General features: G+C 54.5%; 1 protein-coding gene across 5 annotated transcripts in view; it reads right to left on the bottom strand.

Moving 5' to 3' along the window:
- Positions 1 to 5,863: 5,863 nt before the first annotated feature.
- Positions 5,864 to 22,979, bottom strand: part of BDH1 (3-hydroxybutyrate dehydrogenase 1) — a 40,831-nt gene continuing 23,715 nt past the window's right edge. For all 5 annotated transcript variants that reach the window (XM_044383075.3, XM_057306688.1, XM_026496074.4 and 2 more), the window contains exons 5-7: positions 14,270 to 14,411; positions 7,914 to 8,066; positions 5,864 to 6,693 (exon numbers count right to left, since the gene is read on the bottom strand). In XM_044383075.3, the coding sequence (XP_044239010.1) occupies positions 6,224 to 6,693; positions 7,914 to 8,066; positions 14,270 to 14,411 (765 nt within the window). In that variant the 3' untranslated portion in view covers positions 5,864 to 6,223. The remainder of the gene's footprint in view (positions 6,694 to 7,913; positions 8,067 to 14,269; positions 14,412 to 22,979) is intronic.

The following is a 22,979-nucleotide window of genomic DNA, read 5'->3' as shown; positions in this document are numbered from 1 at the left end:
AGCCCTGCAGCAGATCCGCTATCACCCCCAGTCTAGACATAAAGAGCCCGAAGCTGGGAGATGACTTGACAACATTGTACAATTGGAGGGTTGCAGAACAGGATTCAAAGTCAGGTCTATCTGGCTCCAAAACGTGTGTTCTTTCTACCCAACCTCGCCCAGAATGAAATTTCCAGCAAAGCCTTTTCTTTCCCATCCTCTGACTACAGGGTCTGTGAGGTCCTTCCATCTCTAACGGGACACCAGCAGCAGGCTCCCTTCCCCGGGGGTTGTCAGCTCCAGGACCCCCAAATTTGTTCCTTCTTTCTCTGCTTTCCCAAGAGCATCTCTTCAGCGTCCTATTATCTTTTGTTGTACATTTAGCTTCACAGAAGATAAACACCCAAAGCTGAAGACTCCAATTTGTCGCATTCCTCCAGGTGGTGTCCCCTCTTCCATGGCAGTGCTCAGCCTGAGCATCTGGCCTGGTTCTGCCTTCAGCCTCCAGATCACATGCCCAGCCCCATGTGGCCGAGCCCCCTGCCTGGCCATTCTTCAAGTGGTTCCAGCACTGTTGGCTTGGCTACCTTATGTTTTTGGCATTTGGACAAGGCCCAGCCGTGCTTTTCCAGGGACATTCACTTTTACGTTTCCTTTCAGAAAGTTGGGGACTCCCCGGGTAGGGAAGGACCCCTGTCCTTTCATGCCCACCCTCCCATCTGCTATTGCCTCGGGGCTCTAAAGTTATGCAAGGATGAAGCCACATTAGGTTGTGCGTGGATTAAAACTGGCTATAATATTCATTTCTGGTAGAATAAAGCATTTCACTTCCTCTGCGTCACAGCACTTGTCACCCTGGATTAAAGTTTCTGGCTCCCTGGGCTAGCCCGGGGGCTCTGGGAGGGCAGTGGGCTGCCTGCCATTGGACACTGTGCCCAGCACAGGGCCTGGTACAGAGAAGAGACTCAAGTAATACATGGGGCAGCGGGGGAGGGAGCAGCAGCTACTGACCACAGGGCTGATCCTCTGAATATGGGGACACGAGGGGCGTCTGGATGATGACAGGCGATCACTCCTCCACCCCCATCAAAGACCCCTGGAATCACATCGCGCCTTCTGCCAGTTTCTTCCATTGGAACCAGGCTGTCGATCCTGCCAGCTGCAGGGAAGTTTACGACGCCCTTCATGACAGCACTAGCACCTCGTGGCCTGCTGCTCCTCGCCCTACTCCCTTGAAGGTGCCCGCAGAGCCTCACAGGGTGCATGCATTCTCATCCATCCGGCGCCATGCTCCTTCTTCGTTTCTCATGGCAAGTCCCACGCTACTTGGTAGACTTTGGTCAGATGTGATGAACCAAAACCTCTGGCCAGAACACAACAGAAGTGGGAGAGAGAGAGGTCCCCGCAGTGTGAACAACCCAATAATGGAACACAAGGCCAGATGGCCCACAGAGAAGGGTGCCCAGAGCAGTCCACCAAGCCCACTCTCGTTGTCGGAGAGCAGAGTGGAGCAACACTGAGGCCCTACGAACAACAGGCAGCTCTGCCAGAAACCGGGGGGACTGCAGCTGGCCCAGCCCACTGCTATTTCTGAAGGAGCCCGGTGTGGTTAGTCGGTGCGCTGTAATTAAGCTCGTCCGTAATTTGATAAGTGGGAGCAGCCTCACATTTTATAGAGTAAGTCTGAGAGAGCAGAACAAGGTGTTTCTGGGCCCCAACATCCCCTGAGGTGGGTCCCCATTCACGCTCTCTCTCCTCTAACACATGTCCATCGGTGCAGAGGCAGGACGGTCCTCAGCCATGGTCCTGGGAACGCTTCCTGGCCCTGCCGTGTCCAACCTTCAGGCCATCCACCAGTGTCCTGGCCATTGGCAGAGCCCACAGACACAACAGCCACACCTCCAGTGAGACACAAGGCCCAGCCTCCCTTCCACACTGCTCTCTGCAAAACTGTGGGCTAGGAGAAAGCTGAGTTAGGTGCTCCCCTCACGACTCCCTCACAGGCTACATGGCCAGCCTCTGACTTAGTGGGGTCCAGCCCATCTCAAAGGCCCTGTGGGGAGACTGAGGCAGCCTAGGAATAAAGGAAGGGGCCCCAAGGATGGAAGCCAGGCTCTCCCACTTCCTGGCCCTGTGATCTCGGGCGAATCACTTCACCTCCCTGAGGCTCAGTTTCTTTATCTATAAAATGGCAGTAGTGGTCCCGCCTAACTCATAAGCTGTGAGGAGCAGATGACAGAGGAGTCATGAGTGCCCTTAGTAGTGCGGGGGCCCATGCGTGAGAAGTTGTCAGCATCTCACCGAAGGTATTAAAACCTGTCTCCAAGTTCTTGCTGCTGGAGGGGACACAGGTGGTCATGCAGCCTGCTGTGTGTCATCAAGAATGAAATATGGGCTAACCACAGCGGAGACCTCCTGTGCAGTGAGGAGTATGGAAATCTTGTCAAATGAGGGACCTGGGCTCTTGCACCCGACCTGGCCATTTCCAAATAGCAGATGTTCTGTGCAGTTCTGGGTCACAGCCAAGGGCCAAAGGAGTTATGTTTGAGGTGGTAGATTTCAGCTCCGTCTTTGAATCAATTCTTCCTAACAAAGGACATGCTGTCTCAGGAAGTCATGAGCTCCTTGTCACCGGAGGGCTTCAAGCCTTGTCCAGCTCCCTGGAGGCTGGGAGTCAGGCTTGCTGGTGGTTGAATCCCCTTTCCCTCTCTGAAGTTCTGGGGGTCCTAGCAGCCTCTCCTGGCCCTAGCCTAAGCCCAAGCCCTGGTCCCTAGCCCAGCAAATGCATCTGAAGCTGCCACCCACAGACCAGCTTCCTTAGCGCACGCGCGCACACACACACACACACACACACACACACACACACACCAGGAGGGCTTTATGATGCTCTGGGCTTGCCTGTTTGGCAACCTACCCCAGCAGAGCACCAGACCCCACAGCTCTCCTTGTTGCACATCCTTATCTGAGGCCTCTCCAGCCTTGCGCTCCCATAGCCCTCAAGCACTGTGGGAGCAGTTCAGAATCTGTCTCTGCTGCAGCTTGAGTTTCGATATTCCTAGGGCATGCCCCCCTTGTGGGGGGCAGTGTCGCCCCCGTGAAGGCACGTTTCCTCCTGGAGGGACAGGCCCAGGCTCCCCCAGCCTCCCCTCACCCACAGGGGTCCGGGAAGGAGGGGATGGTTCATGTGGCAGCTCTCTGTGCTTGTTACTGTGTATATGCTTACAGATTTTTCTCACTGTTACATAATTGAGGTATTTTTTTCCCTCCTTATTTTAGATCCTGGTGCCATCTGCCCTGCTTTCCATGCGCTGGCTCTGGGCTGGAGGTTAGATCTGGCTTGGCCACCCAGTTCTGTCCCTCCCTTGGCAAGAGACTTGGGGTAATTGGTTTCCTTATGTGTAAAATGAGACTGTAACTCCACCCTGCCTCCCTCCCAGGGCTGCTGCGGGACTCAGGGGAGAGGCAGCGAACTGGCTGTGTAAGGCCCCCAGCACCGCCCAGATGTGCCTGTTGTCACCTGGCAGCCTGAGCCTGATGCCACCCAAGCGGAGGGAGCCTCTGCCTTGCTCATGTCTGCACCTGCCCCAGACGAGCTCCGAAGAGCTTCGCAGAGTCAGGCCCTGTTTGAGCTACAGGACATGAACAGGCCTCACGAGCGCGGAGTCTGGCAGACCCCTGCCACAAGCAGCAGAGACACAGCCCCAGGAACCCGCGGCAGGCAGGGCCCGGCTGGCCTAGCACCCGCTCACCAGCCTCTTGGCCCCAGGTGGAATGGTAAGCGCCTCCCGTCAGAAGTGTCTTGCAGAGAGCTCTCACCCAGCCTCCAGCCATCATCAGGACCAGTACCCTAGAGATCATGCTCCTACCCAGGGCAGCCCCCGTGGACGTCATCTGTACCCAGCAGAACGGGAGTCCCCTCTCTCCCTTCACCCCCTCCCTACCTCCACCCCAAGAGGGGCAGCTCTCTGCTGACAGGCAAGCAGGGAGGGTCTGGGTGCCAGGTGAGTTCCCAGGACTGTTGGAGTGAGGTGATGGCGAACAGCACCATTCAGGAGGCTTTTGTCACAGATTCACTGTGACACTGGTTGAGTCACTTTCCCTCTTTGGGTCTGAGTTATGTCATCTGTAAAATGGGAACAACCACCTCTGTTCTGGCTACTTCTGCGTCTCTTGTAAGGATCAGAACTAGACCTGCACCCATGTGGGCTCCAGGCCACCAGAGTGAATTTGGTCATTGTGAGCTTTTAATTAGCATCGAGATTATCTGGAAAGAAGGTGCTCTGGGCTTTTCAGTCACTGGGGTAAAAATAAAATCTCAGGACGGCCTGCAGCCCAGCCTAGCAGTCCTATCCTAGTCCCGGAGCCCCCCGCAGAGGAAGATGTGGCTTGTCTGGTGCTCAGGAGCCTTCCCCTCCCCACCAGTTTCCGGGTATCCACACACACGTGTAACTCCAAGTGTTGCATCCGTCCAGCTCATAAAATCGAGCATGGAAACAAAATCTCCCAAGCTGTAGAAATGCAACTCTGAAAGGTCAGCCCTGTGATTCAAAAGGATGTGCCGTAATGTGAACACGACGGCCAGCAGATGTCCGGCTCTGGCGGGCTTCAGCCCTGCCTGCCCACCCCATCATCCCCACAGGCCCTTCCGGCCTCACCTTGCAGACAGGTGGCTGCGCAGGGCATCCCTGATTGAAGACAGAGGGGACCAAAGCCCAAAAGGCAGGCTGAACTTCCTCCCTGTGAGGCCCCCTGTTCCTTGGCTCTGCCTGAGCTGGGAGGCCTGGCCTGGCTGCCCAGCTGTTCTGCCTCCTCCTGGCGCCAGGCTCCACATTTGTTCCAAGCAGCTACTTACAGAGCAGGAACGCTGTTTCTAAAGGGGTCTTGCTCTTTGTGCCCGGACTGGAAGGAGGGGGATCGCGAACCCTCTGAGACCTCAGGCTGGGTGGAAGCAACCAGGTTGGCAGCAGAGGCGGCCGGGGCTGCAGAAGGGGCAGAGCGCCCTCTAGCGGCAGGCCTGGCCCTTCCAGGAAGAGGCGGAAGTGCTAGTTCAATTTGCGGGGCTGGCGCGCAGGACCGCCTGCAGCCACCTGGGGGAGAGAGCGGTGCCCGGTTTCGGTCCAAACATCCAGGCTCTGGGCAATTGTAGGGATAGCAGCATTCAAGCCCAACCCCAAGAAGTGATAACACAGACTCTACCCATCAGTGACCTGGCTTCTTACTTAAAAATAAGGCCACAGCAGGAAAGCAGGGATACAGTGAAGGCCCCCCCCCCGGAGGGGGGGGCGCGCGCGCGCGCGCGCGTGTGTGTGTGTGTGTGTGTGTGTGTACACCACATGAGACAGGCAGGGAACCTGGACCTAAAAACCTACCCCAGGTGTAGGCCTGTGAACCACGGCTCCTGCCAAGGATGCCCCATCAACGTGGTCCCAACACAGGCAAAACTAAGCAGACTCAAACCAGAAACCAACCCACCTCTTGGCCAACAAGCACCTCTACACAAGTCCTAAGAGAGGTTGCAGAAATTGCAAATGGAAATTTCCAGAACATCCCCACCCCTTGGAATTGCTGGCTCTGGCTCTGGGCCACACATACAAGCACCAAGGACACGCAGAGGGGTGCATAGTGGGCATGCGGTGTGCCTGGCTCAGGCGAGGGTACAGAGCTCATCACAGGATCCTCAGATAACTGGATCCAGAACAGCCCTGGAACACAAACCGTGAAGTGTTTCTACAGCAATGGCAGGAACACACAACAAACTGTTACTCATGTATCCTCTTTGGGCCACAAACTCTTCATGTACAAAAGAAAAAAAAGTATCTGTCCTTCTTACCTCAACCCGTGAGGCTGGTTTAAGGATCAAAGGAGATAGATTTTTGAACTGTTGTTTAGCTTTAAAATGTAAAGGATTTGTATTGTATTTTATAATAGATCTGTTTTTAATACAAATGTGTCTTCCCAAACTCTTTGTATGAAATCAGCTTCAGAAAGATGGATGTCAATGTTTGCCCTGAGGCGTAGGGACCCTGCCCACCACTCCATACCCGGACCCAGAAGGCCCAAACCACTCACTGTGCACACAAGTAGGGCTGGGCTCTCCCCTCTGGTTAATGCTACAACTGGGAGTAGGTCCTGCGGATAATGCACAAGTAGATAATCAAGAGGTGACTGCACAAGACCCTCCCTCCCCCGGCCCCTCCTACTTCCCTCCCACCAGGGCCCCCCACAAAGGCCAGGGGCAAACTCTTCAGTGTATGTAGATCCTGTCGGACACCGCTCCGGGCAAGTGGGTCATGATCTGCATTCGAAGCCACCAGTAGTAGTCCATGGGGTGGTAGCGAGTGTAGGGGCTGGCGGACGTCAGCGCGTGGGTGACCGCGTTGATGACGGGGGATGTGTCTGTGGAGCCACTGTTGCAGTAGGTCTCCATCTTGGCGATCTTCTCATCAAAGTACTTCCTGCCATAGTCCTGGCGCACCACCTCAGGCAGCTCGTCCCACATCTTATCAGCGATGGCCTGGATGCGCTCAGGGCTGTAGAGGCTGGTGGCAGCGATGAAGTTGCCGGGTTCCACCACGCTGACCTTCACGCCCCGCGAGTGCATCTCGTAGCGCAGGCAGTCGGAGAAGGCCTCCACCCCGAACTTGGTGATGCAGTACGGGGAGCGGGCCGGGTTGGCCATGCGGCCTAGCATGCTGCTGATGTTGACGACGCGGCCTACAGAGGAAGACAGCAAACCCCTGCTCAGGAGGCGCTGACTGGTCGGGCAGAGGGCCTGGGGCCCGGCAGGCTTCCAGACGCCTGGCTGGAACCTGGTCTCCTGGCCCTGACACCTGTTTCGATGCCCAAATGACCCAGGGGCAGGGAGCCTTCTAATTCATAATCAAGGCCAGCTCAGGCCCACATGTCCAGATCAACCTCCCTGATTTTCCCTGACTGTGCCAGGTGGGACAGGGGAAGAGAAATGAGCAGGTCTGCACACAGGAGGGCACAGTACAATGGGTAGATTGCTAGCACCGGCCAGGGCTCTAGCTGCACGCAGGCCGGGCCAGGGTTCTCAACCTGATTTCAGGGCTAGGACAGGTGGACAGAGTCTTCGGCACTGGAAGAGAGTGGTGACCTCAAGAGGCTTTCCCACAGGCCCAGCCTCGGGTAGTGGGATGGAAGGAGCCCATCCAACTTAAGCCCACGCAGACCTGGGACGTGTTTGTCCTGGGAGTGCCCTCAGCAAGTTAAGGCACAGCCCCATCCTGGGCACCGTGGGAAGGCATCCTTCAGAAACCTCTAAGTTGGAAGTCACTGAAGGGTTGGGGTTTTCTGCTAAAATCCCACAGCTGTTCTCTGGGTTTATCCTATCACTGCTGAAACTCTGGGATAGATCGTGTGGCTCATCCCCTTTTCGCCATCATCGTCGGCTCTCTAGGGAGAACATCTAAACCAGGGACTTCTTTGGCTACCTGACACGGTGTGAGTGTTTTGTCTGTTTTCCAAATTTCTAATCTTGATTATTATTATTACGATAGTTTACACTCTACCACAATGCTCTTATTTTTTAACTGTGGCATAGTAGCCCATAGAACAGATATACCAAAATTGACTTAACCACGCCTCTCTTGATAGTTGATGTATGTACACAGAGCTCTGTGCACAAGGGTAGTTATTTCTGTAAATTAAGTCCCCAGAGTGCGATGACTGCTGTAATCTTTTAGCCTTTGAGCCTGCTACCTCTCAGCTGCCCTCCTTTCTGAAAACCATGCATTCCCTTCCACCTGGCTGGCCACGACACCTCCACCAACCACCATCCACGAGACCTGCACGGCCCCCGAGAGTCATGTGCTCAGCCTCACTGGGGCACGGAGGCTGGATCTGCTGAGACCTCTTTCCATTCTCAGCAAAGATGAAAAGGTGGGACACGAGGAAATCCCTTTCCAACTCACCTTTGGCCCTTCGGATGAGGGGGAGAAAGGATTTCGTCATCCGCACCGTGCCCCAGAGGTTCACTTCCGCCACTTCCTTGTAGGTCTCCATGCTGGTGAACTCCACCTCTCCGAAAGTTGAGATGCCCGCATTGTTAACTAGGCCCCACAGGCCTGGACAGGATGGGACAGAACCACAGTCACCACGCAGGCTTGGCCTCAGACACCACCCATCAGCCTGCAGCCCATGCCCCTCCTCGCTTTTGTCCCTTTTCCCCAAAACTTGCCACTTCTTGTCCAAGGCTCTCAGGACACTTTCTAGAATCACCAAGAACAACAGGAGACGGGGAGGCCTACGGTGCTGGCTGTGACCCTCTCTGAAGTCTCAAACATCTAATTACCATCTCGCTCCTACCTGCATGGACTCTGGGCCCAGCGTGACCCAGCCCTGCCAGGTGTCTGCAGCCTGGGGTCTCACCTCAGCTCACTCCCTTCCACAGGCTCTGTGCAGTCACCTGCCCGCAGCCTGCACTGCATATTCATTCCTGCCTCCCCACCTTCGCTTGCCTTCGACCTCCAACCAGAAGCCAGGAGAACCTCAAGCGTCTTCCAGGCCAAGACTTCTCTGGAGGATCAAGGAGGGGACCCAGTGTCCAAGGTCTCACAACAGTTAGAGGCTCAGCTAAGACTTGACCTCGGGGGGAGCCCCAGTCCTGGTCCATCCTGAGACTGACCTTCCTCTCTCTGAAACATGCACTGCTTGCTGGTGATCACTGGTGAGCCCCACGGCCCACGTGTACACACCAGGTCGAGAACACCCCTCAGCCTTGTGTGGTCCCGGGCAGAGCAGAGTTGGAGCAAACATACACCCTCTGAGTGACTCGGGTTGGTTGTTCCCTGTACTATCGGCTAGGGGACAGAGGGCTTCCGCAGACTTGGGATGCACTGGTGCTAGAAGGATCCTTGGAGCTCTGACTGCTACTTTTACAGCTAGCGAAGCAGAGGCCCTGAGGAGGAGGAGGGCTTCAGCGTGCCCAGCAAGTCAGAGGCAGAGCTGAACGAGGGAAGGAGGCACCAAGGAGACAGCCTTGCTTTTCAGGGTCTCTGATTTCCATCTGTGGGGTGTGAGGACGGCATGGGCTGTAGCCTCAGGGCAGAGATGTCCTCCTGCCTGTGGGAACCCTGGCCCCGCTTTGCTTTCCAAGTTAATCATGGAAATGAGTTTGTATAAATGACAGAGTAATTGGTCTCTAGCTGCTTTCCTTCCGTGTTACCCAAATTCAAGCTTCAACTGACCTCTGCTGCCATCTCCTTCAATTACGGAGAATTAAGGACATTTATTAGGGAAGGGAATTGCTGGTTAACAAAGTGCTCGTGAGGCTCTCATTCCCACTCCCCACAGCGGCTGAGCTGAAGCCTCAAGCCCTCAGGTCTCACAGTGACCTCGCGGTGACACGGCCACTACAGCCCGACCCCACAGAACTCCTCGGGGGTCCTCGCCCCTCTCTTCTTCCCGAAGCCTGCACTGCATATGGAGGCCTCCCTCCACCTGCCAAGGCTGCCACTTCACCCTCCACCTTCCAAACCAGAAGCCATCACTCCTTGTTCCTTTTTTATGCAACTTCAACCCTGCCCTCGCCCCTGGCTCCTCGCTCCAACGTTGTACACATGAGACGCTCAAGAAATGTTTCTCAGATGAATGAATGTCTACAAATACCATGTCCCAAGATCCTAAAGAACCTTCTCTTTACCACGTTACATCCTCACACCGCTGTCTGTTCTTCTTCCCACCACAACCGGGCTTCTGAGAATATGAGCCACACCCTTCAGACCCCATTTCCCTGCCATTCTGGGTCCCAGCCCTGCTGCTGCCCCACAGTGTCTGGGGTGTGACATGCTAAGGATGCCACTGTCCCACCTCATCCCTCGCTCCCATCTTCACCTCCCTCAACCTCTCCACAGTATGAGCACTACTCATGGTTCTTGACACTCACCCCTCCCTTGGCATTAATAACACCCAAGCATCTCTTCCTTCCTCCCCGACACCGTTCTACCAGCCCCTAAAGACAGGCATCTGCCACTGTCCCGTCCTAGACCACCCTCTTTCAATTACACTCAATGCCTAGGGAGCCTCGTCTTCTTTATGTTCATGGAAATTTCCAGTTGCTTTCTATTTGATTCACGTGAGAAGTATCACATCTAAAACACAGTTTTTTTTTTCCAGCTAAAAACTAATTACATCTGACACTGATATCCAAAAAAGTATAATTGAACTTGACCTGTGAAAGCACATTGCTCCTGGATTATAGCTCCACTGACTTGATAAGTAGTAACAGTTTGTGGACCTAGGAGCTCTCTGGAGTCCTCAGCCAACATTCCAGATAAATTCACAATGAACATTCCTGCTGGTTCCGGGGGACAGCTGTTTTCCTGCAACAGCCCCGGCGCATGACCACGTCAAGGGTTCCCGTGTACCCCTTGGACTCAAGGCTCTCTCCCGACTTCAGTCTGCTCCTCCTGTCGGTCACTTTCACCTCAATGCCCCACAGGTCCCCAGCGCCCCCTTCCCACACCAGCTAGCGCCAGCTGCGCCAGCCTGAGCCTCTTCGCTAACAGACCCCTGGACACTCTCGCTTCCCCCCATCTGATGAGAACTGTTAATACTGCTGATCAAGATCAAAAGGACAGAAGCCAGGCCCTGAGCTAAGCACTCTGCGTGCATTCATTCCGATGCGAAGCTGTCCCACATCTGGAGGAGGCAGCTGGGGCTCTGGGAGGTTAGGCACCTTGCTCAGTGTCACTCAGGTAACAGGGTGACAGGATGGAATTTGGACCCAGGTCTGTGTGAAGACACAGCTCTCAAGCTTGACCCTGTGCTGCTGTTGGCTTCCTCTGCTGTGTCATAGAATCCGTGTCTTCTTTCCTCTCTCCACAGCATTAGTCTGGGTCCTTGTCATCTCCATCCTGTATCACTGGAGACACTTCTCCTGGGTCTCCCTGTCGCAGCCTCTGCCCTCCACCTCCATCATGGTGGGCCCTTCAGACAGACTCTCCTCCTCCGTCAGTCGCTTCCTGCTCTGATGGTTCCCTCTCATAGAGGGTATGGGAGGCCTCCTTTGCCAGGCTTCTTGTTCTGCCTTCTGGAAGCCTGAACAACTGGCCACTCCTCTGCCTTGTGGCCCCTCCTGCCTCTGCTGCTCCCTGGCTCTGCTCAGCACCCCCATCCCTCAGCCTGAGGGCAGCTTTTGCTGATATTCTGCCCATGTTCCTGCAGCAGTCAGATCTGGGTGTGAGCCCTGGATGTGTGAGCAGGGCACTCTTCCCACTTCACAGATAGGCAAGCTGAGGCCCACACAGGGGAAGGTACAAGCCCAAGGTCACACTTCTAGTAAGAGGTGAAGCCTACAGTCACTGCAGTCTTCTCACTCCCAGACTGAGGGTGTCCCAGATATAGGACAGGGTCTTCCCTATCCATGGCACAATGTCCCCAGTGTTCTGAAGAGGTCCTGCCATGAAGCCACCAACTTACATCTGGCTGGTATCCAACCACAAACTCCTCCAGCCAGGCCATACCCTCACTGGTGCTCAGCACACTACCAAGCATACAGCAGGTACTCAATCAGTATCTCCTGACTGTGAGGTTAAGTGATGGTTTCAAGATCAGGCCTGCCGGTTGGCTCACTCAGCCTTTCGCTGGGGGGGGTGGGGGGGTAGTGCTGGCTCCAGGCTCCAGATGTCCATCCAGTCCCTCAGAGTTCTGCTGGCAGCGCAGGGGCTGGTGGCAGATGGCTCACCTGCTCTAATCAGACAATCCCTTCATCTCACCCCCCAAGGCTGGCTTCCCTGTTCCATGCAGGCAGGATGAAAGGCACCAAACTTGCCATCAAAATGTGCACTCCAATTGTCTCCTGGAAGGATCCTGCCTGCGTGGGGTGAGTCAGAAGTGGCCACCCGCTTAGGGACCACGAGCTGATCTGAAAGCTCTAGCAGGGCGCCACCTGGAGTTCAAAGACAGCATTGCCAAGAAGGGGAGAATTGCGGCGGCTTCACCAGGAAAGACAGCCCCGGGTGGGGCAGGGGTGGAGGCCACAGGGAAGAAAGAGAGGTGGAGGGAGAAGTGGGGAGAGAGAGACCTGGACACCCACATGTCTGACAAATTTCTCATCTTTTTCAGACCTAAAAAAAAAAATCTTCAAATCTTTATCCAGCAAATGCAGTACCGCGTAAGTAAGGTCATGATGTGGTTTATCAATCCTCGCTGGAAGGTGCCATGTGGAAAAAAGCAGCAGGGGAAAGTTTATGCATCGGAGTGGTGCTAGGGTTTGAGCTCAGTCCCAGGGCAGGGGTTCCGGGTCTGCCCTGCCTTGCCTGTCAAGCGACCTGGCCGGACCTATACAAGTAATGGAGGTGACTCTGTCGTGGTTGCAGGCGACCGGACCAGGGTCCTGAGCAGCCCCCAGCTCCGGAGCAGCCCCACTCTGTGCTCAGGTCTACAGTGAGGATTTCTTTCCGTGGGCACTTTAAATCACCACAAACCCTCAGGCTGCAATGAAGTGGCTTTATGGTGCTGACTGCAGCTGTTTTCCTGCCTAATCGCTGATGAAGGCGGGCGGGAGGAGGAGTTACCACCGGGGAGGGGTGAGGCAGGCTGTACCCCTGAGCTGGTAATCATCCCAGTGGGACCCATCCTGCCTTTTTAATGGGACAGGAGCCCTGGCTCTGCCTGTTAATTACGAAACAGATGTTCAGGGAGTTAGGGAACTCACGGGCCTCTCCTCCGAGAGCAGAGCAGCCTGGGAATGGCCCGCTTTGGAGGTGCGGATGGCCCTGGGCTGACACGGTGATGCATCAGTGACAGGCTGGCAGCCCAAGCAGCAGCTTCTCCAATAGCCACATGGCACAGGAGTTCCTGAGGCAGCTGCTGGCTGATGGCAGCATCTCCCCCCTGTATCACAAATGCTCAACAGAGCCCAGCACAGTCCTGGGGGTCCCCTCTGCTCCCCTGCCCCTACTAGCACCTGAAGTCACCTCTCAGGAAAGATGCCCCCACCCCATCTGTGGGAAAGAGAGAGCCCTTTCTGCCTGGTCTGCCAGGAAGCTCAAAGGCAAATGTCTTGGAGGAAGCAAGTAGCCCAGAATGCAGCAGCATCATGGCTGTGTGCTCCATGAATGGGGTCTCCTCCCCTCTGCTGAACAGAGCCCCTCTCACCAAGGTCCCTCCATGGGCTGAACTCGGCTGAACACCCGAGTCCTTATGTTACTGGAACTCTCTGCAGCATGTGACCCTGTCAGCTCCTGGCCCTCAAACTTTCTGTTCCTTCAGCTTCTGGGAGCACAGTACCCAACCTCTTTGCCAGCAGCCTCTCCCCCTTGTCTAGCCCCTGATTGCTCATGTTCCTTGCATCTTCCCCACTCTAGCCTCACCTCCAGCCCTGGACGTCTGGTCTCCACCCGGACATTCCCGCAGGGCAACCCACGGACACTCGCCATCCCTCGCCCTGCTCCTCCAGTGGGGGGGCACCAGGCACCAGGAGAGGCGTTGTGCCCCGCCCTCACCCCCGCATGCCTCCATCACCAAGTCCAGCCAGCTGTGCCTTCCCGAATCTGACCTCTCCTCATGCCCAACATCCGCTGCCCCGTTCAGTACTCTTGCACTCATGCTCTCCCTCTAAACCCACCCTCCACACTGCTGCCCCAGTCCCCAGACTGACACGTCATTCCCCTTGGGAAATCTACAGTGGTTCCCGGTGCCCTCAGGAGAGTGGCCTTGGACCCCTGGATGACCTCCGTCCTCAACCCCATTTACTGCCCCCACCTCCAGCAGACTTGACCGCTGACTTGTCCCCCAGCACACCCTGTGTGCTTCCCACCATTGTTCCTTCTCTCCCCTACTCCTGGATGGCCTTCCTGCACCCTGCCACAATCCGCTCCCGCGAACGGGCTCCCCACCCCACCCAGGACTGGGCTGTGTCCCTCGGTCGTGTGCTGCTTCCTGAAAGGGGGTGTGGAGATCATCTGGGTTAGCCTCCAATGAACGGTGAGGTCCTTGGGAACCAGGACTGTGTCTTGGCCATCGCCGTGTCCCCAACACTTGGCCCAGGGTGTGAATTCAGTGAGCATTGTCTGAACTGACCTGCCCCCGTGCTCATCTATTCACCAGTCCTAGAGATTTCGAAACCACCTCAGCTTTAGTTCCCATTACCTTATTGCATGGGTGTGTTTAATTTAACCCACTTCCTCCTGCTGTGTAAGAGGACAAGCTTCAAGAACAGGGAAAGTGGCCTTAGGCAGGATGCGGGCAAACGGGGGTAGCCTTTAGGAAAGTTACCCTCGGAACGGCTGGTGCACTACCCCTGCTGCCCCAGTGGGCCCCCTACCTTTCTCAGGGTCCTCCAGGCTCGAGCGGACGGTCTCCACCACTTTCTCCACCTCCTCGCTTTTGCAGACATTCAGCTGGACAGTTCTTAATCGATCACTCTTCAAGCTGTCCAGCTCCTTGACGCCGGCATCTCCTTTGTCCTGGGGAGGAGAGAGGAGCTGCCTCAAACGCCTCCTTCCCTCCCCCGCCACCTCCAGTTGGAGGACCAGGGCCAAGGCCCTAACAAAGCCTGGCTTACTAACAACTAACAACTGCAGGACGGGGTCTCTGGAGACCCACCGAGGCTGCTCAACCGCCAGGTGGTTCTTTTCAACCCCAGGGCTGATGACATATCAAGCCAACCCGAGTGCCACGGACACAAGCCCCCAAGGCCTCATTGGCAGGAGCCTTTCTCTAAGCAAAGGTTGCCAAGTCAGTACCTATCAGGGCTCAGCATGTGGGTGCCCCACAATGGGGAGGGTGGGGACTTGGGAATGCAGCACATGCCCACCTCTCAAGCCCTGCCCGCAGCTGCCTGTGTGGGTATGGGGGTAAGCCGGGCTGGCCAGATGCTCAGATGTTCAAGCTAGTCGTCAGGATCTCCCAATTGTTTAAGTGTTGGCAACTTACTCAAATAAAAATAAATACACACACACACACACACACACACACACACACACTGGGTAGGCCAACACACATCCACAGGCCTAGAGGGCTGCCAGTTTGTCACCTCCGGTCTACGCCACGGGCCTGTCACCACCAAGATGGTCAGAGGCCACAGCAGGTCCTTGGTTGCTCCCAGGCTCTGTGCCCTCAGGTGCAGCCCTTTCCAGGTGTTCAGAAATAAGGACATCACCACCTGTCCCGACCTGCTCAGGTTAATGGAATGAGGGAGTCATCTCTGTTAAAAACCTGTTCAACTACAAAGCGCTATGTAAATCCAGGTATTATTAAACATGAGAAAGGGTCACTCCCTCGGCAAACATTCCTTGGGCCTCCATCCTACTGCGGCACTGCCCTAAGAACTGGAGACACAAAACTAAGTGACTCAGCCCCTGTGCTCAAGGAGGCACGTTCTCAGGAAGGGGGCGCATGCGTAAGCGGACGGTATGGGCAGCATTTGCGGCGTGAAAGCTTGCGGGACGGGAGAGGCTGCCCAGAAGGTGGGACGGCCGGGGCAGGCCTTTCAGGAGCAGTGACAGACGAGGCCATGGACCAGAGGGGCCCTGGGGATGGGACATTTCAGGGAGAAGAAAGGCCTCTGCAGGCCGAGCAGAGGCATAAGGAAGCGGTTGCACAGGAGGCTGGGGAGGCGGGCGGGCGGGGGTCTTCTTGGGGCGCAGTGGTGAGCTACTGGAAGGCATGAATAAAACCCAGCAGCATTTACTGAGTGTTCACCGTGCTTTCCACCGTGCGAAGCACTTGACAGGCATTTCTCGTTAGTCCGCACACCGTGAGGCAGGTTCATCCATTCTACGACCCACATCTTTTCCACCTTAGGGATGAACTACAATGGATGTGAAAATCAAACACCATCAGTGATAATGTAATTGGCAGTGACTTTCTCAGTGGTGCAAGAAAACAGGAAGGCATCTAGCAGGAGGACGGCAGGAGCTGCCAGGGGCTGAAACGAGAGGGAAATGCCTACTCTCAGCCAAGGGCATGCCTGGGATACACGTGGTATTGAAGCTAACCTCCCCGGCAAGGCCAAGAGTAGGAACCCCGAGGATGTCCGAATACGTCCACAGTGAAAGTTCTCTAGGAATCAGGTGGAGCCTGGTAAGTGGTCTGAACCAGGAGAACCCTAACCCCAGAATGAGATGTTTGCATCACGCCACGTCAGAGAGACATAGGAGAGAACGATGAAGGGACTGTGTCAAATGGGGCCAGACGTGCTGGAGATAATCACTCTGGAGAGAGACTTGGGGAGAACATGAGAGTGAGGGAGCAGACTGGTCCCATGCCACCCACAAAACAGAAGCAGGGCCAAGAAGCCAAATTCAGCCCAAGATGAAGAGTGACTTTCACCATCCAGAGATGGGGAGACTGCCCGGGAGGAGTTCAGACAGTGAGGGCGGAGGTCGGGGTTGGGGCAGCAGGGGGACATGGTGCGAAGAAAACCCAGCATCAGACAGGAGGTCAGGCTGATCCCAGCCCCCTGAAGATCTCTTCCACTCCGAAACAGTCACCCTCTACAGGCAGCCTCCCCAGTGGTCCTGAAAAGAAGCAACATGCGTGGTCCTCTGAGTCTCACCAGGCATGCCAGCTACACCCGGAGTCGCCTGGGCACAGAGCAGCCAGGTGTGAGGCCCGGTTAGTCCAAGTCTTGGCTCTGAAACTCCCCGGAGGTGCCAACCTTCCCGGACAACACGGCAGGTGTTCCATCTACAGGCCTACAGCTTCTGCGGCCGTTTCCACAGAGGGCCCGCCAGCAAAGATCTCCCCGGGATGACAGCTGCCAGTCCAGAGGAGGGAAGGGCTGGTGCCCACAGACACCAAGAAAACACGTGTCTTGTTTGAATGCAGTCTTCATGCCGTGCCTCCTCGAATGCCCCTCAGAGCGGAGCCCAGGTGGTCTGAGCCCCTGAGGGGGTGAGGACACCTACTTCCAAGAGGACAGCCACCTAGCGTCCTGTCCTCTTCCTGGCCTTTCTGAGCCCTGCCTTTCAGCAACTCTCAGACCCCACACCAGACCTCTCCTTGAGCCTCGAGCCAGCACTGAGCTCATGCCCCTAAGTCCCCGGTGGGGGGCTCTTCACCCAGCTCGGGGCGCCCACGTGAACTCAGTTTGGTAGCGCGGCAGCTAAGAGCCTTTCCTCGGAGGAAACCGCGAGTTCATCCCATGGCTCACAGCTTCAGGCTCAGCATGCAGGACCCCAGGAGAGAAGCCCAGCTCCTCCCCTCCCGTGACAGCTCTCCCCGGGAGCCCTCATGACCCTGAGCAGCCTCCTCACCCTGCTCCTGACGGCCGCGTCGGGGGACACGCACTGTCGGTTTGCCCTCAGCTGGTCAGAGGAAACCTTTCCTGACCACCCTCAGCTCGGGGCTGCCCAGCACGGCAGCCGGTCCCCTTCCAGAGCCACCTGTCCTCTCAGTCTGAGGCCACGCTGCATGGGCCACACCGCCTCCGTGGCTCCAGGGTTTCTGTGCTCGTCTGCGTCTGTCTTGCTGCTCGGGGACGAGCTTTCAGTCCTGCTGTGTTGGTGCCTCTGGAACCGGTTTACTGATAGACCCGCTTCTTTCATTATCCCTTTACATTTCATCTGCGAGCTCTCTCTTCTACTCCTGGATGAAATTTTAGGCAGTTCTTGTAGTGTTTCCACACATTCTCAGATAATAGAGAGCCTCTTGGCTTGACTTTATTAAAGAGTCCAGTTCAGCCTACTATGCACGTGACTCCAGCGCAGCCTGGTTTGAAAACCCAAGCTCTCAAGCTTGGACACAATTCAAAGCCTGCCCTGACCCAGGCCTGGGGGAGTGTGGGAAGCCTGTGGGACGCCAGATGGGGTTGAAGACTGCCTTCCTCCCTATTTTTCTAGCTCCTCCTCACCTGTTCCTTAATCTCCGACCCCTCCAGGGTTGGATCCAGGGGCTGGCAAATTAGGGGGCAAGACTGGAGTCTTCTGAGGCTGGTTGTGTTGTCTGCTGTCGGTGCCCTGGGACAGCAGCTGCGCGAGAGCTGACCCTCCCTTCTTGGGGTGCTTCTGTGGGTTCTGCAGAGATCCCTCCACCGGATGCCTCCAGCTGGGCCTCTTCTCCCGTAGCCCGGGCTTCAGTGAGGCACCCCTTTGGCGGGGGCCCCGTGGCTGCTCCTAGGAGGCTCACTGGATGGGCGCCCTTACGATGACTCCAAGCACTCTCCACCTCGGCCACATCGGGTCCAGGCCGGAGCGTCCAGCCCAGGCAGAGGGACAGCGCTCTCCTGGGAGTGTCCAGCCCAGACAGAGGGACAGCGCTCTCCTGGGAGAGTCCAGCCCAGACAGAGGGACAGTGCTCTCCGGGGAGCGTCCAGCCCAGGCAGAGGGACAGTGCTCTCCTGGGAGCGTCCAGCCCAGGCAGAGGGACAGCGCTCTCCTGGGAGAGTCCAGCCCAGGCAGAGGGACAGCGCTCTCCTGGGAGAGTCCAGCCCAGGCAGAGGGACAGCGCTCTCCAGGGAGCGTCCAGCCCAGGCAGAGGGACAGCGCTCTCCTGGGAGAGTCCAGCCCAGACAGAGGGACAGCGCTCTCCGGGGAGCGTCCAGCCCAGGCAGAGGGACAGTGCTCTCCTGGGAGCGTCCAGCCCAGGCAGAGGGACAGCGCTCTCCTGGGAGAGTCCAGCCCAGGCAGAGGGACAGCGCTCTCCTGGGAGAGTCCAGCCCAGGCAGAGGGACAGCGCTCTCCTGGGAGAGTCCAGCCCAGGCAGGACAGCGCTCCCCCGGCGCAGCTCTCTCTGCTCTGCTTCTAGGTAAGCCGCTCCAGCCTCGTTCTTGGGCCTCTAGAATTCTTTTGGTAAATATTAACATACCATTCTGTGGCCTCGGACTCCGGGGCATAAATGGTAAGCTCTCTCATAATTTTTTAAGTTTTTATTTTAATTCCAATTAGTTTACATCCAGTGTTCTATTAGTTTCAGGGGTACAATACAGTAATTCCACACTTCCATACACCAGCCGGTGCTCATCGGGACAAGTGCGTCCCTTCACCCCACCCCCTGTTTCCACCATCCCCCCACCTCTCCCCTCTGGTGACCGTCAGCTTGTTCTCCATAGTTAAGGGCCTGTTTCTCCAAGTTGTATTCCTGAAGCCTACCTCACTGAGACCAGCGGGAAAATACCACAGCACCGTAACAACTCTGCCCAACCTCTCAACCTTCTCTGCCCCCATCTCTCACCCTACTGAGGCAGGTGATGGACTGAACCTGGCTTTACAGATTGTCCTGCCAGGTGGCCTAGCACCTCAAGGCAGGATAAGGACACTCAGCATGGGAAATGGAAGCATCTACCACACGCCCAAGAAACAGTCAAGAGGAACAAGCCTGGGGCCTTGTAAGAGTCACAGCAGGAGCAGTGGGGCAGCTAGCAAGGGAGAGGAAGAAAACCAAGAGAGCGGGGCGTCCCAAAGTCACGAAACAAAGGGTGACATGCAAGAGTGGTTTGTTTGGTTAAAGCTGCTGGTAGGTTCAGGACGATATGGTCTGAGAAGCGGCCAATCGATCCGGCAAAATGGAGGCTGCTGGCATCCTCGACGAAAGCTGCGTCAGAGGCATCATGGGCGCCCCCTGGTCCGGCCCTGCCTTCTTTTCCCAGGAGGTCTCCTCTCACGCCATGAGGGCTCTGGGCTTCAGCTTCCTCAGCCTACTGATGGTGTCTAATATGCTATCAGCACCCACCACAGGGCACTCCTGTTTGTCCTTCCAGATGGCAGTGAGGTGCCACGTTGGCCTATCAAGCCTTCCCTTGCACCCAGAGAGAGGCAATCTGTCCCTTCTATGATACAAGATCTGCCCCCCAACTCCACTCTCACTGCACACCACTCTCCCCCCAATCCCCCAACCTCACTGCAGCCATAGAGGCCCCCTGCTGTTCTCTAACACAAAGGCACACACGCTGCTTGGGGCTCTGCCTTGGCTGTCCCTTCTTACCCCTTCTATCTGCAAGATTTGCTCCCTTACCCCTTACCTCCTTCCAATGTCACTTTCCCAGTAAGGTCTTTCTTTCCTCTTTAAAACCCAACACTCCCTCTACCACATTCACCCTCCATCTCCTTCTCCTGCTTTGTTTTCCTCCATAGCTTCACACCCCATAGGAAAGCAAGCTGCTTATTGATCTAAGTCCTTGTGTGTCTCCCCTCCCCCTTGTAATCTCCACAAGGGCAAGAAGTCTTCACTGAGTTGGTATATATTGTATCTCCAAAGCAGAATATTGTTGGCTCTTGTAGGTACTCAAGAGATACTGTTGGATGAAAACACAAATAAACAGAAGGCAGGGGCCCAAAGCCCAATCCATATGGGTTGAAAGGAAAATGGGAAGTAAATAGGTGAAATTATCTAGTCCAAACAACCCTCTGGGGGTGCAGAGAAATGAGGTAGTAGTGCACATGGAATGGCAGGTTATCAGTGTGTGTGTGTGTGCGCGCGTGTGCGCGCACGTGCCAAAATGATCCAGCAGAGGGTGAGGAATTAATGATATGGAAAGTAGAGACACCTGCTGGAGCCAAGCCCTTGTGTTGGCCCAAGGCACTGAGACCTGAAGCACAAGACGAGGGGCGAGTCTAAGTAAAAGCAGGCAGAGTTTTAGGGTACAAATGTAGCCAGAATCCATCACGTGGCTTAACATCTCAGAAGCAGCCTGGAAGACTTTATCCATGGTCTCCAGTGGCTCTGACAGCTTTCTGATTTGCATCATTAATTCAAACCCCCAGTGACTTCTGCCTCCTCTAGCTTTTGACCAGCAAAGACACACCATGACACCAAAAGAGTCAATAAGTAACACCAACAGACATAATCTGGCAGTGACCCTGTCTGGTATTTTGAAGAAAACACCAGTCACTAAATCAAGATCACCGCTATGGGTGTGGAAGGATGTCAGCGCACCCAGTCCACCCCCCTTATTATACGTAAGGAGCTCAGGGAGGGGAAGTGTCTGCCTAGTCCCTGGGCTAGTGGCTGATATGGGACTAGAATCCCAGGCCCTGACTCTCTCTCACAGCCTCCTCTCCAGCACTCAGCAGCCTCTGCCCTGCGCCGTGGAGTCAGGATATAGTCCTTGTATCACTGGGACAAGCCCGCATGTTGGCACAGGCACTGGAAACACAGAGAAGGAACTTCAAAGGCATGAACCATTCTGTGGCATCACAGCTCCTGCGAGGACCTGTGAAGCAGGTCCACATTATGCAGAAAACCCAACTCCAAGCATGCCCCACCCATCACCCCCAAATCCGTCCTGAGACGGGTGTTTGCATGCGTGTCAGAGGGCGTAGGCACTGGTGTCACTTTGGGAAGCAACAGTTTGACAGATGTGAATGAAACCTAAAATCTGCACACTGTTCTACCCAGTATTTTCACATCTAGAAATTGTTCCTAAGAATTACTAATGAAAGCAAGCAAAGATATGTATAAGACTATTCGCTGTGGCTTTGAATAGAATAGCAAAAGTCACAAATAATGTACACACATACATTTCAGCTACTCTGGAGCAAGAGACTGCAGTAAAAAGACTTCACATTTTTACATCATCCACTACTGTCTGGTTTGAATCTATTATAAATATATATAACTTTCATGATTCAAAAGAAGAAAAATTAAAAGGACAAATAAGCCCCCTCCGATCTGAATATATGTTCAAACTGTGGCAATGCAAATTACCTTATTATTTTTAATTGTTTATATTACTGAAACTTTTACATTGAACAGTTATTGTTTTTACAGATATTAAACCTCGTATAAAAACAGTTCCTTATATGGATTCTTACTGCCTTCAAAATAAAGAAAAATATCTCATCTACAGAGCAGAGACAGCAGATTGTCCCAAACGCCCATTCTTCCCTTCTTCTACAGCGGTAGAACCCCCTGACTTTAAGCAGGGTACATAACGTCTCCGAATACGAACTACATTTCCCAGCTTCCCTAACAGCCAGGTAAGACCATGTGACTAAGTCTGGTCAATAGAGTGAGAGCACAGGTTGCTCTATGGCAACTTCTGGGTCATTCATGCCTTTAAAGACCAGGGCATGCACTCACAACAGAAGAAATGCAAATTAAAACTGTACTGGGATTAATTTCTCACCTACCAAACTGGAAAAATCAAAAGCTTAAAAGTACACTGTTGCTGGAATTGTGCAGAAACAGATACTCTCATACACTGCTGGTGGGAATGTAAAATTACACAGTCCCTACGAGCCCGTCAGGCACCTAAGAATGGCCCTGCAAATCTAAAGGATTTTCCTGCCTTTTCCTGCCCTACTGCCCGTTTGCCATTACAGGCTCTTCCTGAATCAATCTCTTGCACATTCTACCCTATTTTGGTATCTGCTTCTTGGAGGAACCAAGCTGACACAAGTTAGGAGTTTTGTGTTTGTGTTGGTATGAATGTAGCAATTCCGAAGCAATTGTGTGTGTTTTATAGGATTAACCAAATGCATAAATATATTGATAGAGTTGGGAATCAAGGTTCTAACGGCAGAAAAAAGAAGAAACAAATATGGAATGAGGGAAGCAAGGAAGAATGCTGTTGTGTTGAACAGGAATCGAAGGTCAATATAACCTCATGAATTACGTGTGTGTGTGTGCGCGCGCGCATGTGAGCATGCGGTATTTACAGGAAATGCGCGTAGGAGACATATAAATAAACACCATGTGTGCATGTATATGCGTGTGATTATCTGTACTTCGTTACCTCTGTCCACTGAGAGGGACAAAGAGCACAGATGTCGGTTTCTAAATTCTGTTCAAAGGAATCAGGTAAAAACATATCTACACAGAGACATGTATGTGAATATTCAGAGCTGCCTAATTCATAATGGCCCCAAATCCAAACAGGTCATCCAAATAGCCATCAACTAGTGAACGCGTGTTTTAAATATAGTATGTCTATACAATAGAATACTATCCAGCAGTAACGAGGAATGAACTACGATACTTTCTACAACATGGAGAAACTCAAAAACACGATACTGGGTGAAGAAGCCGGGCCCGAGAGCCTGTGCGTGGTATGATTCCGTTTATGAACAGTCCAGAAAAGGCCAATCTAAAGA

This window comes from Ursus arctos, unplaced genomic scaffold, assembly GCF_023065955.2.
Source record: "Ursus arctos isolate Adak ecotype North America unplaced genomic scaffold, UrsArc2.0 scaffold_4, whole genome shotgun sequence".
NCBI classification, from domain to species: domain Eukaryota; kingdom Metazoa; phylum Chordata; class Mammalia; order Carnivora; family Ursidae; genus Ursus; species Ursus arctos.
Note: the sequence above shows the minus strand (reverse complement) of the source record. Positions and strands in the feature narration are given on the sequence as shown.